Source organism: Lepidochelys olivacea, assembly GCF_965140295.1.
Source record: "Lepidochelys olivacea isolate rLepOli2 genome assembly, chromosome: 5".
NCBI lineage: Eukaryota > Metazoa > Chordata > Testudines > Cheloniidae > Lepidochelys > Lepidochelys olivacea.
Window position 1 is genome coordinate 963,956 of NC_140415.1, and position 16,608 is coordinate 980,563.

Here is a 16,608-nt window from a genome sequence, read left to right on the forward strand (position 1 = left end):
CTACTGCCCCGCACAGCTGCATGAGACTCCTGCAGGGAGGGGGCTCTGGGGAGGCCCTGGCCCCAGGCCAGAAATGGCTGGGACAGGAGCCCCTTGTCTGGGACAATGCCCCCTGGCCAAGCTCCAGCTCACCCAGGCTCCCTGGCCTGCTGCAGCTGGGATCACTGGGCAGGCAGGGCTAACAGGCCCTGCTAAAGGGGGGCAGCCCGGCTCAGCACAGCACCTCATCCCCCCACCAAAATGCACAGGTGAGGGGGTAGTGGTGCCTGGGGCCCAAGTCCATGCCCGAGTACCCCGAGCCTGCACGGGGCACTACCAGACGCCTTCTGCATCTCACTCCGGCCGTATCTGCCGTGCGTCCTACCCCAATGCACACGCAGCATCCCTCCAGCCCAGTGCGGAGCCCCCAGCGTCACACCAGCCAGCCATTCCCATCTACTCTTTATTGCTCTGCAGGGCCTAGAGTTTGGGGTAGTTCTCTGGGGCGTAGGGCATGGGCTGGTCCAGGTACTCGCTGATGGGGGTGGTGAAGGTTGCGTTCCTCCTAAAGGGGGTGTCACTGGTACGGATGTTGGAGACGCCCTGAAAGAAGAGGAATTGGACAACATCCCAGGTGAACAGAGCAGGACTTTCAGGGAGGGCCTCAGCTGTGGGGATGGGGCAGACATGGCAGGGCCCCCGGCTGGGGAGACGGGGCCAGAGGCGGCAGGGCCCCCGGCTGGGGGGACGGGGCCAGAGGCATGCTGAGGAGAGGAGCAGGAGTCACTCCACGCCCCTGCCCGCGGGGGTGGCTGCCAGTCTGTTGGGTCAGGCCCAACCCTGCCAGCAGCCACATGGGATGCAGGTGGGAACGGCTGAGCTGCTGGGGCACTCGCTTGCTGCCCGCAGACAGCCTGGCTGGCACAGACCAGGGGTACTTACAGGCAGCTGGCGGACGCTCTCCAGCCAGAAGGTGTGGGGCTGCTCCAGGCGATAGTCATGGGGCTGGGAGAAGCACAAAGGCAGAGCGTGCCCATCAGCAGGGAGCTGCATCCCCCAAGGCTTCCCGTGCTCCTGCGATGGGCGCTTGGCTTGCCCTGCCTGAGGACCCACAGGGGAGTCTCCATGGTCATGGCAAGTCCCAGCCTCCCCGAGGGCACCACCCACGCTGGGGGGCACTGTCGAGTGGGCAGCCCTTGAGCCTGCAGCTCAGCCCCTCCGTGCTGGCTGTGATGCCGAGCGCCAGGAACAGCAGGGGCTGAATCACCCCGGCTGGGAGAGGGCAGGTGGCAGGTTCCTGCCCTGGCCATGTACCCTGCCATATGCCCATCCAGCTACCCACTCTGCCCAGGTCCTCCTCTCCGCCCCAGTCCATGGACCTGTCACTATCCCACCCACCCTGTACCCCCCTCCTTCCCCTGCAGGCTGAGCAGCGATGCTGGGGGCGGCTGACGGTGCGGAGCCCTGGGCCCAGGTCTCACCCTGGTGGGGGGCGGCAGCTCAGCCCGGAAGCCCTCCTTGCGGTAGTCCCAGTGGGTGGTGGAGAGTGACTCCATGGGCCCGGCGGGAGGGTAAAGCTCCGTCAGGGTCTCCTTCCTGCAGAGAGACGCTGGGGTCACCGAGGGACGGGGCTGCAGCGCCCACCGGCTCCCCTGGCCCCTGCCACCCTGGCCCAGCCAGTGGGCCCCGTGGGAAAGTTCTGCAACCACAGGGGACCCAAGCTGCAAAGAGCCCCGCCCCATGGGGCGGAGCCTGCACAGAGTTCTCACCTGGCCCCAGCCCAGGGGAGGAGTCTGTGAAGAGCCCCACCCCCAGGGGAGCAGCCTAGGCAGGTGCCCGCCCCCGCACCAGGGTGGTGGAGCGGGGGGAGTGTTAATGGGCTCGGGAGCAGGGCGTGGCTCTGCCCTGGGGGTCACACGGGCGCCGGTTGCAGGGCGCTGGCTGGGGAAGCAGCAGAGTGGTGCATGTCAGGCTGGCCGGCAGCCTCCCAGGGGCTGGCCGGAGCCTGGGGGCAAGGCCGACGTCCTCTCTGTTCCGGCAAGCCAGTGCCCCCGCAGCATCATGCAGGCCCTGGCTGGGCCGTGCCCCCAGGGCTCCCACTAGTCAGGCGCCCAAAGCCGCTGGCCATCCCCTGCGCCCCCGAAGAACAGCTCTCTCCGGGGCTCCACAGGCCAGCTGGGACACCCCACCAGCATTTAGCAGCCTCTGCCCCTACTCAGCCTCCAGCTGCCACCCCCCAGCCAGGCCCATGGCCACCCGGGCGTTTCCCTCCCCCTGGGCAGTGGCTAGAACTGGTACCCCCAGTGCTCCCCTGGCCCCCGCCTGCTCACACTGCCCCTGGGGGGAGCGCTGCCCCCCAGGCTCCTAATATCTCCTGCTGCCTCTGCTTTCCCAGGCTCACAACAATGGCTTCCCTTATCACAGGGCCCGGGGGAGCGGGCCAGCACATGGGCCCCAGACACTATCACAAAGGGAAAGCAACAGGAAACCCCCCCAGGCCTGGAGCATGACGCAGCCCAGCGGCTCAGCACAGGGCGCAGGCGAGGAACAAGAAGGCCTCAGGCCTGAATCTGAGCCGGACTCGCCTCTGGCTGGGGTCAGCATGTTTTGGGCTGAACCAGGAACCAGCTGGCATGGCCCCAGGCCCTTTGCAGCAGTGACCCACCTCAGTGAGCCCGACAGCCGCCCCGCAGGGGTGCTGCAGTCCAGACAGGCACCCGGCACTGCCGGAGTCTGGGCCACGCTGAGCGCTCACCTGGTGGGGCCTGGGCCAGCCAAGTGTCTCATAACCCCCCTCCAGGCTGAGCACCCGTCTGGGCCGGGCAGCCTCAGGAGGGGTCTTGCCGGTCTGGGGCTCTAGGCATGCGGGATAACACTGCATGTGAGACAGACACAACCCCTCCCCAGTCCCTGCCCCCAATCTGGCTCCCCCAGCACCTCAGAGATCAGGACCTGGATATAAGGACCCCTTCCCTGGCCCCATAGAGCGCCCTGGGAAACCACAACCAGGGGCTGGCAGAGCCAAAGGAGACTACAGGAGCTGTGGAAATCTGTGGGGGCCATACCCAGGGCTGGGGGCGGGAATCCAGGGCAAGCAGCGCCCAGCAGGGGCAGAAGGCACAGGACTGTTGGCAGTGCCAGGGCAGCGAGCTAGCAGCCCTCAGCCAAGCAGCCCAGCGGGGGCGATTCCACAGGCTCCTCCCGCACCGGCTGCTCAGCGCTCACGTCTCTGCCGCAGCTGGCCCCCAGTCTCCCCGCCGGGGGCCGGACTCTGCTAGCGGGACTCCGGCCAGCACGCTGAGACCAGCAATGGACACACTGCAGTGCCAGCGGAGACTCAGTCGGAGGCCACACGGCCCCCGGGGGCGGGCGGGCAGGCTAGAGCTCGGGTGGGTAGCCCAAGCCTCTGCCACTTCTCCACACTGCAATTCTCAGCGGGCTGGCAACGGCTGCTCCCCGGGCTGGAGATCCATCTCCCGCTGCAGCATAGACCCAGCCAGAGTGCCCAGTGCAGCTGGCACTTCCCCCATGGCTGCCAGGCACAGGCGCCTCCCAAGACGGGGCCCTGCTCCCTGCACGGCCCAGCTGAGCTAGGGGCCTGGGGAGAGTGAGGCAGCCGCAGGGAGAAGAGCTTGGCTGGGGAGCAGCCTGCTCATTGCCAGCCCCGCACTGCCCTACCCGCCCTCCCTGCTGGGAGCCTGAGCGTGGGCAGGAAAAGGGCAGCAGGCTCACCTGTATTTCTGGTACAGCATTAACTCCAGCATGGCCTCCCGCTGCCCTGCAGGGAGAGACGGGGCACGTCAGTGCTTGGGGACTGGCCTGGGCACTGTACTGCAGCCCCTGGAGTCAGAGCCCCTGCCAAGGCAGCGGTGTGGGGTGGGCTGGGAGGCCAAGAGAAAACACACGGGCAGCCTGCAAGGCACAGGGAGCACCATGGCCAGATAGAGAAGGGCAGCAACCTCGACCCACAGATACAGCGCCAGGCGCCTGAGACCCAGAGCGAGTCATCCTGCCAAGCCGCGAGCAAGGCCTGCAGCTGCCTCTCAGGGGAGCTGTCATCAATATAAAGGGAAGGGTAAACACCTTTAAATCCCTCCTGGCCAGAGGAAAAACCCTTTCATCTGTGAAGGGTTAAGAAGCAAGGATAACCTCGCTGGCACCTGACCACAATGACAAATGAGGAGACAAGATACTTTCAAAAGCTGGGGGGAGGGAGAAACAAAGCCTCTCTCTGTCTGGGTGATGCTTTTGCCGGGGACAGAACAGGAATAGAGTCTTAGAACTTAGTAAGTAATCTAGCTAGAGATGCGTTAGATTCTGTTTTCTTTAAATGGCTGAGAAAATAGCTGTGCTGAATGGAATGGATATTCCTGTTTTTGTGTCTTTTTGTAACTTAAGGTTTTACCTAGAGGGATTTTCTGTGTTTTGAATCTAATTACCCTGTAAGGTATTTACCATCCTGAGTTTACAGAGGTGATTCTTTTACTTTTTCTTCTATTAAAATTCTTCTTTTAAGAACCTGATTGCTTTTTCATTGTTCTTAAGATCCAAGGGTTTGGGTCTGTGATCATCTATGTAAATTGGTGAGGATTTTTATCAAACCTTCCCCAGGAAAGGGAGTGTAGGGTTTGGGGGGGAAAGGTGTTTCCAAGCGGGCTCTTTCCCAGTTATATATCTGTTAGACTTTTGGGGGTGGCAGCGATAAAGTACAAGGGCAAAATCTAAAATAGTTTGTACCTTGGGGAAGTTTTAACCAAAGCTGGTAAAAGTAAGTTTAGAAGGTTTTCATGCAAGTCCCCACATCTGTACCCTAGAGTTCAGAGTGGGGTACGAACCTTGACATGGTGGCAGAGCGGTGGGATTAACTTGAAATCACTTTGAGATCAATTTGAGATTTTTTGAACCAGAAGCACAGATTTTAAAAAGGGATTTTTTTTTTCCTTTGGGCTGCTGGAAAGCAGGTTTTCAGCTGAAAGCAGTTAGAGGTTTTTTTTTTCTCTGCTTGGGGGCCAGAGCAGAGACAAAAGGGAATTGTCTTTTGTGAGCTGGAGTTTTCTCTACCTAAAGGCAGGGTAGTTCACCTCCTGCAGGGAAATTCACAAGTCTTCACAGACCTGAAGAAGTGTTTTGTTTTGTTTTTTTCTAAGAGCAACTAGAGGGGTTTTCTACCTAGTTGCCTTTCAATTTTTAATTTGGAGACAAAGGTGTTAGGTTGTTTTTTTTTAAAGTATTTCTCTGTAGGCTGACAATCACTATCAGAGAACCTAGGTATCCGGACAGCACAGCAAAATTTTACAAGCCAAGGTTTTTTTGTTTGTTTGTTTTCTTTCTAACTCTCGGGTGTAAAGTTAGTTAAAAACAGAGAGGTTAGGATGACAGACTGCACTGTTCAACAAAAGCTGGAATTAGCCAGATTTGAGGCTGAGGAAAAACAAAAGGAACATGAAAGACGGATAGAACTCATACGGATGGAGATGGATGCACACACGGCCAGAGAAAAAGAAATGAAGGCTGCTCACAGGAGAGAAATGGAGGCAAGGGAAAAAATAATGGAGGCAAGGAACAAAGAACTGGAGGAGAAGGAAAAAGAGAGGAAGCATGTGGAGGAGGAGAAGGAAAAAGAGAGGAAGCATGCACTGGAGATGGAGAAGGCAAAGGCTCAGCGGAATATATAAACAAACCCTAAAAAGAAAAGGAGTACTTGTGGCACCTTAGAGACTAACCAATTTATTAATTGGTTAGTCTCTAAGATGCCACAAGTACTCCTTTTCTTTTTGCGAATACAGACTAACACGGCTGTTACTCTGAAACCAAACAAACCCTAGCAATCCTTCTCTAGGTACCCCTTCCCATCCCAGAAAGTTCCCCACCTACAAGGCAGGCGATGATACCGAGGCCTTCTTAGAAAACTTCAAAAGGACCTGCCTTGGGTACAGCATCCCTACAGACCAATACATGGTAGAGCTGAGGCCACAGCTCAGGGGACCCTTAGCTGAGGTGGAGGCTGAAATGCCTAAGGAACAAATGAACCAGTATGAACTGTTTAAAACCAAAGCGAGAGTCAGAATGGTGCTAATCCCCGAGCATTCCCATCGGCGATTCAGAGCCCTAAGGTGGAAACCAGACGTGTCATTTACCCGACATGCCTACCACATTGTGAAACATTGGGATGCCTGGATATCAGGAGCAAGTGTTAAATCTGCAGAAGATTTGCCCTTCCCAATACAAATGGAGCAGTTCCTAGAGGGGGTTCCTGAGGAAATAGAAAGATACATCCTAGCTGGGAAGCCCAAAACTGTAATCGAGGCGGGGGAGATTGGAGCCAAATGAGTGAAGGGGGCAGAAAAGAAAAAAACTGGTCGCAGTTGGAGCGGAGACCAGAAGGGACAACCTCAGACCACCCCCTACTACCGGGGGCAGCCCAAGGCCCCACCTACCCCCCAAGGAACCCTCCAGCCCCCTTATCGTCCCGCACAGGGGCAGGTGAGTGGCCCAGGGTGCTGCACCACCCCACTGGAACACATGGAACCACTTCCCTGCGCCCCCTTGCCCAGCTGCTCCAGGCCCTAAGGCCTCACCTCTCCCAGGCAGCCCAGTCCTTCGGGGGCTGCGGTAGGAATCCTTCATGGTGGTGCGGTCAGCCAGCTGCGCGAGGAGCTGGAGGGTGAGCAGCCCGCGGTGGCCGTGCCGGTAGAAGAAGCCCTCGCTGCCCAGCTCTGGACTCGGCACTTGGTCCAGCTCGTTCGTGGCTCTCTGGAAACAAGCAGCAGCAGCAGCACAAAGTCCAGGGTGGGGAGGGCACAGCTAGCCCTGGCCCCAGCTCTGGCCCCAGCCTCCCACGCCAAAGGGGACGGCTTCCCTCAACGCCTGTAGGGCAGCGCGGCCTGTGGAGACTGCAGCACCCAGCAAGGCAGCTGGCCAAGGGGACGGCTCTGAGGGCGGCTCACCCCAAGCCCAGCTCCTTCTCCAGCTTCCTCTGCTCCCCCAATCCCCGAGAAGCTCCGAGACACAGTGCTTCTGTGCCAACACCTGCTAATGCCAGGACTGTGCCCTCAGCGGGGGCCGCCACAGGGCCAGGGCCATGCAGACCCCTCCTCGCAGCGAGACGTGCTGCACAGATACAGCCTCCCACCAACACCAGAGCCCAGCAGGAGCCCTGAGAGCAGCAGCTCAGTGACCGCAGGGTGGAGCAGGGACTGAGACGGGGGCACTCTCTCCTGCAGGGTCCAGAACTCGAGGACTCGCCAGAGACACTCTCAAAAGGGGAAGCGGGAAACCAACCCTTGACCCTGGGGAAGGAAAAAGGTGCAGATGGCATCAAACTGTCCAGCCCGTCCCCGCCCTCCACTGGGGGTCACACCCCACTGTTCCTCTCTCTCCCTCAGATCCCCCTGCTATGATCCCGAGTGACCCCTCCTATGCCAGCACCCCTGGGTGCCTCCTTTACAGTCTGCAGGTATCCACAAGGGGAACAAATATTGACTAAAAGAAAAGGAGGACTTGTGGCACCTTAGAGACTAACCAATTTATTTGAGCATGAGCTTTCGTGAGCTACAGCTCACTTCGTGAAGTGAGATGAAGTGAGCTGTAGCTCACGAAAGCTCATGCTCAAATAAATTGGTTAGTCTCTAAGGTGCCACAAGTACTCCTTTTCTTTTTGCGAATACAGACTAACACGGCTGTTACTCTGAAACCTATCAGGTGTAAGTGTTTCGCAGTGAGGGGAATTAACCATTGGAGCCATTTACTGAGCATCGTGGGGGATGCTCCATCACTGACCCTTGTAACCCAAGATAGGATGTTTTCCTAAAAGCTGCTCTCCTTCAAACAGGAATTAATCCAGAGAAGTTCTCCAGCCGCTGTTAGACCGCAGGTCGGGTTGGTCCTAGGGCCCATGCTGTAGAGGGGGTCACACTGGTCCTATGGCCGGTGCTGTGCAGAGGTTCAGACCAGTCCTAGGACCTGTGCTGGGCAGGGGGTCAGGCCGGTCCTAGGGCCCGTGCTGTGCAGGGGGGTCGGACTGGATGATCACACTGGAGTCTAGGATTTATGATGTTAAACTGGCATCAGGGTACTGGACCCTCCCACCCTGGAACTCAATTCACTGAGCCACGATGGGCCTGATGAGTGGGATAAGTGCTGCCATAGCATAAAAGACACAGCTCCTTTGAGCCTCTGAACACAAAGGGCCAATCCCCACACACCCAGTGGCTCTTATCATGGCAGGCACTGGGGCTATCGGGAGGATAGGACCCCCCCACAGGGAGGCCCATCCTGGCCGGTGCTGAGTGTACAGGGTTGGGACCATACGCACACTGCCAGCCCTGTCCGGGGGGCGCTGGTGTTGACGTTTCAATAATGAATGAGATGTTAGGCTGGGTGGAGATCAGCCATGTGGGGCCTTGAAAGTACAGACGGCAGCTTAGGTTGGCCGGGGGAGCTAGTGGCGGGGTGATGCAGGACAAGTGATGGGCTAGGAGAAGGACCTGGGTAGCCGCATCCGAGTGGCTCCAAGTGGGGCAGGACTGCACTGTAAGGCCAGAGAGAGGGAGGCGAGGCACTGGGATCCCGGAGGACAGCTTTCGCTGTGTGGATGGACAGGAAAGACTGGGTCTTCCAGATGGGATGCAGAAAGAATCAGCGAGATGTAGACCTAGCCTGGGTGTGAGGACCTAGAGAGGTGCCTGAGTGGAGGTTACGGCCCCGGGCAGCAGGCAGGATGGTGCGTCCTACCAAACTCTGCCTGGGGGGTGTCTGATAAATGTGACCTCCCACCAGGACTGGCTCCAAGCCACCGGCACCATTCAGCACAAGACATTGCCATAGGACTCCATACCACCCCCACTGCTCACAGGGAGGGCGAAGCAGCCATGACACTGACCAGAGTCTTGGGAAGCCCAGAGCAGCAGCAGCAGCCGCAGGGACCTACAGACTCAGGCAGACACTAGGCATTGGTCTGACCTGTACAGGGAGGGGAGGAGGGTATCAGGCTAGATGGGCCCTGATGCAGAGTGCAGGAGATGGGGAGATAGTGGCCTAGCTGGGCCATGCCAGGGTGGGGTGATGCCAGGCTGGTGGCCACAGGGCAGTTATGTAGGGACATCACAGTGCTTTGCATCAATGTGGCATTGTCTGTGCTGTTGTGTAAATACCAGCAGGCAGCTGCTTTGCTGCAAACAGATGGGGGATTACCTCCTCCTGCCAGTTATGGACAAGGCATTTCCCTCGGGACTCAAGCCGCGGTTGCTCCTCAGGCATCTTAGCCTTGCTGGGCAGCATGTCGACCATGCAGGGCAGCAGCATTCCAAGGCTGCCCCCCGGCTCTCCATGGCAGGGTGGCATCTCAACCAGACAGGGCTCCATCTCAGCCTTGCTGGGTGGCATTTCTCCAGGCATCTCTGCCATGCAGGGCAACAGCTCTCTGTGGCAGGGCGGCATCTCAGCCATACTGGATGGCATCTCTCCGTTGCTCACTGGCAGCTCTCTCTGGCTGTGCAGCAAGGCTTGCTCTGTGAGAGCTGAGCTGTCGAACGAGGAAGGAGAAAGTGCTGTCATTTACACTGTGGTCCCAGCACAATGGGCTCACAATCAACGTCTACTCTCCACAGCAAACGCCATCTCACCCTCGGCCCAACCCAGAGACCCAGCAAGACCAGGGCCTAGGTGCACCTTGATGCAGAGGTCCCTGGGGCTCTACCTATGCAGCTTGCCCCACGCTATGGCCCTCCCCACTCCGGTCCCGCCATCCTCAGAACAATGGTGGTAGCAGGGATCCCGTTCTCCCCCACAATGAGGCAGGAGCTGCAGCAGGGCCCCTCTCCCTTCAGGAGCACCAGGGTTTCCTGTTCCCTCCTGGAGAGGCAGGGTGTGAGGAAATTGGAATTTTCTGTAATATTTTTGAGAGGCCTGTGTGCCTCAGTTTCCCCTGTGTGCTGCATCATTGCCAAGTGGGTAGCAAAGGGCTGTTTGGTCTAGGGTGGGCTAAGAGACACAGGTGTGTGTGTGTCACCAAGCTGTCTGGGCCTTGGTCCCCTCATCAGGAGAGCATTTGAGAAAACAATGGCAACTCCAATCCCTCAGACATTGACTCCCAGTGACCAAGGCCCCAGAGGGATCTGGATTTCCCCATCTCTCAGCAGGGAGGCTGAGCAACTTTTCCCAGCTGGAGAACAAAGGACTGGGGAGGTATAAGATGGGGGATCAGAGCTGGCAGGAGCCGGGCTCTCCCTGGAGTCTGACCTACGAGGTCAGATGGTGAGACAGGGCAGGAGTGCAAGTAGGGCGGTACTCTGGCAAGAGATTTTGAGGGGTACAGCGTACTGGAAAGACTTGGAGCTAGCCCCCACTCCGGAGGGGGAGTGGGGCTGCACTCTGCTCCTTAAAGGAGCAGAATGCTGTTAGGGAGGGGATTCATTCTTTAAATGGCTTTAACAGCACAATACATACGCTAACAAACTTCAACAAAGTCAGGAGTCCTCAAGAGGGGTGGGGGGAGGATGGGTGTTTAAACAGTGTTTTTGATTCTGTTTCTCCCCACTGGTCTGAATTATCCATGACGTCCATACTGCATCACATCAAGTCCAAATCATTCGAGGAATGCCTCTGCTTGCACTGACCAGAGGATGTTTGGATTCTGATGTCAGCCCAGTTCTGCAGCCTGACGGGAATCAGGTGTTGTCCCCAGTGTACAAAGAATTCTTCTTTTTAGCCAAACTAGTCTAACATGCATTTTGTTAACTGGAACTGGAGCAGCAAAACAAAGAAAACAAATGCCTCATTTTCCAGCTTTGTGGGTGAGAGAACTATAAGTGAAGAGTATAATGCCGGACACTGACAGCCTTAAACCAGCTGCCTCAGGAATCTGCCAAGAACTTTGCTGACAATATGTTCCTCATCTTAGCAATGGAGCTAAGGCATCACACATCTGCCCACCTTTATTCAAATGAAGCTCCTTCTGATCTGACAGTTCAGGCAGTCAGTTTCGTCCAGAACAATTTACAAAAAGGGATAGAGAATAAGACGGAGAACATCTTATTGCCCTTATATAAATCCATGGTACGCCCACATCTTGAATATTGTGTACAGATGTGGTCCCCTCATCTCAAAAAAGATATACTGGCAGTAGAAAATGTTCAGAGAAGGGCAACTAAAATGATGAGGGGTTTGGAATGGGTCCTATATGAGGAAAGATTAAAGAGGCTAGGACTTTTCAGCTTGGAAAAGAGGAGACTAAGGGGGGATAGGATAGAGGTCTATAAAATCATGAGTGGTGTGGAGAAAGTGAATAAGGAAAAGTTATTTGCTTGTTCCCATAATATAAGAACTAGGGGCCACCAAATGAAATTAATGGGCTGCACGTTTAAAACAAATAAAAGGAAGTTCTTCTTCACTCAGCGCACAGTCAACCTGTGGAACTCCTTGCCTGAGGAGGTTGTGAAGGCTAGGACTATAACAGGGTTTAAAAGAGAACTGGATAAATTCATGGAGGCTAAGTCCATTAATGGCTATTCGCCAGGATGGGTAAGGAAGGGTGTCCCTAGCCTCTGTTTGTCAGAGGGTGGAGATGGATGGCAAGAGAGAGATCCCTTGATCATTACCTGTTAGAGTCACTCCCTCTGGGGCACCTGGCATTGGCCACTGTTGGCAGACAGGATCCTGGGCTGGATGGACCTTTGGTCTGACCCAGTATGGCCGTTCTTATGTTCTTACAAACTTGGAACCTAATCCTGTAAACCCTTAATCATTTGATCAGTTCCATTGAAGACAATGGGACTATTTACATGACTGTGGACCACTTTTGTGGACTGGTAAGAGTTTCAGAAGTGTGTTCTTATAAAGGAAGTTGAACCCCCATTGAAATGCAATGTTTGGGTACAATACAATAAAGCAGTTTAGGATACAGTTCTACTTAAAATTTGTCTTTTAATAAGTCATACATGTGTTGGAATGGCTCCTCACCCAACTCCCATATTCCACATAAACAGACTGAATACTACATATGTTCGGGGAAAGTGAGTAGTTAAGCATCTTGATGTTTGTATATACAAAGGGGGGTGTCGGAGGGGATGGGGAGAGTGTGGGGGCCCCAGGCTGGGGGTGGGGCAGGGAGGAGTCACATGGAGGGTCACATGGGGAGGTCACATGCTCCCCACCCCTTGTGTCCCTCCCATGAGTGCAGTACCAGCAAGAAATGATTTCTACTTGCACTACTGCCCACCGGGTTCCCTACAGCTTGGCTGGGCTCTGGGCTGACCGGACTGGACAATGCTCCAACCGTCAGTTCTCTGGGCTACCCTGAGGGCTCCCTGTGCTGTGTCCAGGTGACTGATCGACCCGACGGCTCTGGCAGCGCTGTGGGAATGTCACTGCAGATGCTGGGCGAGCTGCATTAATCCCTGCGGAGTGGACAGGTCTCCACTGGGCTCTGTCTCAGTGGGACTCACTGAGCGGAGCTCATGGGGTGGAGCAGGGGGGCTGCAGGCCCAGAGGTCCAGTCTCAAGAGGTGGTGAAGCCAGAGGAAGAGTGAGACCTCCCAGGGGTATGGCCCACTGACGGACTCCTCCTAGAGACTGTTCCAAAGCTGGTGACACAGTTCCAGTCCTGTGGGTCTGTGACACGGGGTAGCAGCAAGGAGGTCCCCCAGCATTCACAACCCCAGCTTCTGAGATATCTGCTTTGATAGGAGCCATGCCCCTGTGCTATTCCCCACCTGCTACGTTCAGATCCCTCTGCTGGGGTGGGGCTGGCAGAGCATCTGACACCCCACTGAGATGCATAGGGAACTTCCCCTGTCACAGCAATCGTCTCAGACTCAGGCAGACAGGACTACATCGATTCCACCAGTCCCAGCTCCCCCTGTCAGAGCGATCAGCTCAGGCTCTCTGCAGACGCAGGCAGCATCGCTGCAACGCTCACCCTGGGTCAGTGTCAAGCTTTACTTTATGGCTCCAAAGGCAGAAACTTCCCTTCTTTAAATGAAAGCTGAAGTTGTGCTGTGGTGGCCGGGCCCCTGCGGCTTGATCCAGCCCAGCTCATGCCCCCCCCATCTCCAGATACTCCTGACACCCTGACCCTAAATCCCACACATGCCCTAGGCCCTGCCCTTCTCGTGCTCTGTGCCCCACACCAGGCCACGCCCCCACGTGCCCTGTGCCCCACACCAGGCCACACCCCCACGTGCCCTGTTCCCCACACCAGGCCACACCCCCACGTGCCCTGTTCCCCACACCAGGCCACGCCCCCACATCTCCTGTTCCCCACACCAGGCCCCGCCTCCACGTGCCCTGTGCCCCACACCAGGCCCCGCCCCCACGTGCCCTGTGACGCACACCAAGCCACGCCCCCACGTGCCCTGTGCCCCACACCAGGCCACGCCCCCACGTGCCCTGTTCCCCACACCAGGCCACGCCCCCACGTGCCCTGTGCCCCACACCAGGCCACACCCCCACGTGCCCTGTTCCCCACACCAGGCCACGCCCCCACGTGCCCTGTGCCCCACACCAGGCCACGCCCCCACGTCCCCTGTGCCCCACACCAGGCCACGCCCCCACGTGCCCTGTTCCCCACACCAGGCCACGCCCCCATGTGCCCTGTGCCCCACACCAGGCCACGCCCCCAGTTCCCCTGTTCCCCACACCAGGCCACGCCCCCACATCTCCTGTTCCCCACACCAGGCCCCGCCTCCACGTGCCCTGTGCCCCGCACCAGGCCACGCCCCCACATGCCCTGTGACGCACACCAAGCCACGCCCCCACGTGCCCTGTGCCCCGCACCAGGCCACGCCCCCAGTTCCCCTGTTCCCCACACCAGGCCACGCCCCCACGTGCCCTGTTCCCCACACCAGGCCACGCCCCCACATCTCCTGTTCCCCACACCAGGCCACGCCCCCACATCTCCTGTTCCCCACACCAGGCCACGCCCCCACGTGCCCTGTGCCCCACACCAGGCCACGCCCCCAGTTCCCCACACCAGGCCACGCCCCCACGTGCCCTGTGCCCTGCACCAGGCCACGCCCCCAACACTGGGCCCCGCCCCCACTTCCCCCGTGCCCCGCCCCCACCTGCCCTTAGCCCAACGCCAGCCCCCACACAGCGCTACCTTTGCTCCATTTGAACTCTGACCCCACCCATGACCCTGGCATGGCCCCCTCACCCCTGCGGGCTCCCGTCCTCGCGCGGCCGCTCTCGCTCCATCTCGGGTCAGCCAATCACTTCTGCGCCTGCGCACGCAGCCTCGCTGTCTCCATGGGGACAGTAAACAGCGTGGGGGAGAGCCTTCCGAGTGCGCATGCGCTGACGGCCCCAACTGCCCTGTCTCCTAAGCGACGGGACGCCACCCGCCCATTGGCTGAACGGAGCACGTGCCATCTAAGAAGCACCTCCCATTGGGCGGCTGCCGGGCGAGCATCTGAGTCCAGCACGGCCCCCTCTCCCCGCGTGGGCTCGGGGGGCGGGGCTCCAGCGACCCCTCCCCTCGGCCCCGGCTTGCGCTGGGCCCCGCCCCCTGCTGCAAAGACCCGTCCGGGAGCCGCCGGGCAGGGCGGGGCCAGGCGGGAAGGGGCGGGGCCGATGGGCGGGGCCAGGCGGGAAGGGGCGGGGCTGGTGGGCGGGGCCAGGCGGGGTCAATGAGCCGGTTCAGCAAGAAGGGGCGTGGCCAAGCTGGGGCTGTTGCAGCAGGACATATCCCTGGCTGTCTTTGGGCCAGGGTGGGGGGGAACCAGGCCCTTCCCCTTGTTAACTCTGAACCCTACTGATGGCGCAGTGACAATGTCCCTGCCCAGCTTGCAGAGCCCAGGGAAGGGCAGGGTGCTGGGGTGGGCGCCTGCAGCCCTGGGGTGTGGTGAGGCTGTCCCCGGCACACCCACCCCCTGCCTCTTGTTTTAGCCTCGGCTGGGCGTGCTGCGGGGCAGGTGCTGTTTCGGGCCACATGCCTGTGCAGCACCCGATGGCACCCGTATGCTGCCTGCGGCCTCCAGCTGCGCCAGTAGCCCAGCTGTGAGCAGCCCTGCTCTGAGTCCCAGGCCTCCCTCACTCCAGTAAGGAAAGCCAGGCAAGCCATCCGCTCTAAGGCAAATGGGATCCTTTCAATAGTCAGCAGCGTACAGAGGCTGGAATGATCTGCTGCAGGCCGGCCCGCGGCTGCGTGCGGGGAGCGCTGCAGAGCCAGCCAGCACCAGCCGCTGCAGCGGCTGACTGGACCCGGCAGCAGGATCTTCAGGTTGAAGGGATCTTGCTCAAACTTTCCAGAAAGTCTCGCTTGGGGCTGAGCCGGGGCCTCTGTCTGGCAGGTGAGAGCCGAGCAGGGAACAAGCTGGAAGCCGGGCGCGAAGGTGCCCCTCCAGGGTATTCCGGGGCAGGGCTCATGCTTTGGGACTTGTGGGCTTGTTCTTTCGTGTCCTTCTGCTGGGCCTGGGAGGCCCGGAAGGTGAAAGCCTTTAGCTCCTTGGTTTCCCCTACACAGCTCGGGCCTGCCCAGCCTCCTCCGTCTTCCTTGGCTGGAGGACTGCCAAGCAGTGGGGAGTGCTCCCTACTATCTGGGGAAGGGGCTGCAGCCTGCCCACAGAATTGCAGCACTGTAGTGAAGACGCTGGAAGCCGACGAGACAGCTTCTCCTGGCCGCGTAGTTAACCCACTTCCATGAGAGATGGTAGCTGTGCCGGCAGAGACTCTGCCATCGCCGACGCGCTGTCTACACAGGGGTCAGGTCGGTGTACGAGTGTGGCTCAGGGGGGTGGATTTCTCACAGCCCTGCGCACCCCTGATCTAGGTCTGCAGTGTAGGCCTGGCCAGAGAGGTGTGAAGAAAAGCAAAGTGTCAGAGCAGGCTCTGTGAGAGTCCCTGCCTCACCCCACCCCACCCTGTCACCCACATGGAACATGGGACCTGCCTGCAAAGCAAAAACTCCTGCCAGGCCTCTTCAGCTGTCAGAAAGGCGCCAAACCCACGCAGTGCTGTGCAGCACACCTGTATGCATAGCAGGTGCTTCACAAACTCCACACAGCAGCACTGAAATGCAGCCACCTCTGGGGTGGATGATAGGAGCCAAGCAGAGCATTGCGCCCGACTGGACAAGGAGGACAGCCATCTGTGGACGTACATTGGCCTGCCCTTGCTCTCTGCTCCCCTCCTCCCTCCCCCAGGCTTCCCACATAGTCTCCTGCTGCAAGTGTGAGAGCCTTCTCCACTGCAGTTCCTGCTGGCTGGAGCAGCCTCTCTCCACATCATTTCAAGCTTGTGCTGGACCCTGGGTCTCCTCACCTGCGCAGGGCTGCGTGATCAGCTCTGCAGGACGGGGCGGGCGGGGTGCAGGTGGTACCAGACTGCAGGAGAGCTGCGTTTGGCTCCTCTGGGCTGTGCAGGTGCCATGGGCCTGTGGGGGGAGTGGCATTGCCCCATGCCATGCTGCTGACCTTGAATGTAAAACCAGGGCTCCTGCACCACTTCCCACTGCCTGCTTGGTCTGTGTGTGACCCAGACAGGGATCTCGGCCCTGATGGGGGCAGGTGTTCGTCCAGACAGCCCTGCAGGAGCAGCCTCTCCCCGCCCTTTCTGCCCTGCAGTTTGGGGCCCAGGCAGGCAGCTTCCTTCCTGCCAGTCTCTGTGCCAGGGGAGCCGGCCTCAGCCATGTAG

General features: G+C 58.7%; 1 protein-coding gene across 2 annotated transcripts; it reads right to left on the reverse strand.

The window, feature by feature from the left end:
* Nucleotides 1-429: 429 nt before the first annotated feature.
* On the reverse strand, nt 430-14,496 carry SPAG8 (sperm associated antigen 8). 2 transcript variants are annotated; one of them, XM_084628191.1, is made up of 7 exons: nt 14,132-14,483; nt 9,172-9,502; nt 6,558-6,732; nt 3,712-3,757; nt 1,461-1,575; nt 922-984; nt 430-582 (listed from the first exon to the last, which is right to left on the reverse strand). In XM_084628191.1, the coding sequence occupies exons 1-7, from the start codon at nt 14,170-14,172 to the stop codon at nt 460-462; spliced, it is 894 nt and encodes a 297-aa protein (XP_084484317.1). In that variant the 5' UTR covers nt 14,173-14,483; the 3' UTR covers nt 430-459. The 2 variants fall into 2 exon arrangements, with proteins under 2 accessions (XP_084484317.1, XP_084484318.1); XM_084628192.1 differs by lacking the exon at nt 922-984 and having other exon boundaries at nt 14,132-14,496.
* Nucleotides 14,497-16,608: the final 2,112 nt, after the last annotated feature.